General features: G+C 41.8%; 1 protein-coding gene across 1 annotated transcript in view; it reads left to right on the top strand.

Moving 5' to 3' along the window:
- Positions 1-273: 273 nt before the first annotated feature.
- LOC107086728 (major histocompatibility complex class I-related gene protein-like) overlaps positions 274-1,156 on the top strand; it is a 15,640-nt gene continuing 14,757 nt past the window's right edge. The window contains exon 1 of the mRNA XM_015377856.1: positions 274-325. Within this exon, the coding sequence (XP_015233342.1) occupies positions 274-325 (52 nt within the window). The remainder of the gene's footprint in view (positions 326-1,156) is intronic.

The following is a 1,156-nucleotide window of genomic DNA, read 5'->3' as shown; positions in this document are numbered from 1 at the left end:
GTGTCAAAGAAATGGCAGCAGAAGTCCCTGGTTATGAGGAAACTTCTGAGTCTCACCTCATCAATTGGTTAACGAAGGCGTTGGTTTCATTTTCGATGACAACTTCTACAGGTAAATTTCACCTGGGATCATATGACGTCTTGTGTCATACTATTTTCTGATTGGTCAGGATCACGGTTACGCCCTTTTTATACCTGGATCAGGGAAACGCTCTGAGACTGAACTCAGATTATTTCTGAACCCAACAAATCCAGATGGTGGCGGAGGGAAAAAATGCTAAAGTTGGTGGTTCTGGTTCTTCTGGGCATAAACAGCGCTTCAGCTGGTATGTTATAGGCACATTTTTTATTTTGTCATAGTGCTATAAATAAATGTACATTTATTTAGATTAGATGAGCTTTATTGATCTCACAGTGGAGAAATTCACTTGTCAGATATTGGCATAGAAGTCAAAGAAGGTGCAAACAAGTAGGAAAAGGTGCATTAAGAATAAACAATATACAGTATATCCAGGTAAATAAGGATTAAGGTGCAAGTGTACCTGTATCGCACACAATGAAAAACAAAATAAAAATAAGAAATAAAGAAATAGGAAATAAAAATATGTACAATCCGGATGGCTTATATACAGATGCATTTACTTTGACATTAAAGTGTAGTGGGTGAGGAGCAACGGTGAGGTAGTGGTATGACTATTCTATTCACATATATTGCACATTCAGCATATTGCACAGAATGCTGCACAGTCAATAAATAAAAAAACTATAATATAGCTGCACAGTGTTTTTTACATGAGTTATTGTGGTTATAGTGCATTATTATAGAGTCTAGTGGCAGCAAGAATGAATGACCTGCGGTAGCGCTCCTACAGACAGGGTGTCTAAGTCTCTGACTAAAGGAGCTGCTCAGCTCCTCTACAGTCTGGTGCAGAGGGTGAGAGGTGTTGTCCATGATGGATGTGAGTTTGGACAGCATCCTCCTCTCAGCCACTTCCTCCACCGAGTCCAGAGGGCAGCCCAGGACAGAAGTGGCCTTCCTCACCAGCTTATTCAGTCTCTTTCAGTCCCGCTCTGAGCTGCCAGGGGCCCAGCAGATGACAGCGTAGAGGAGGGCTGACGCCACCACAGAGTCATAAAAGATTTTAAGGAGGGGCCTG

Source organism: Cyprinodon variegatus, unplaced genomic scaffold (assembly GCF_000732505.1).
Source record: "Cyprinodon variegatus isolate N-32 unplaced genomic scaffold, C_variegatus-1.0 Scaffold160, whole genome shotgun sequence".
NCBI lineage: Eukaryota > Metazoa > Chordata > Actinopteri > Cyprinodontiformes > Cyprinodontidae > Cyprinodon > Cyprinodon variegatus.
The sequence above is the reverse complement of the archived record's forward strand: the minus strand, read 5'-3'. Positions and strand labels throughout refer to the sequence as shown.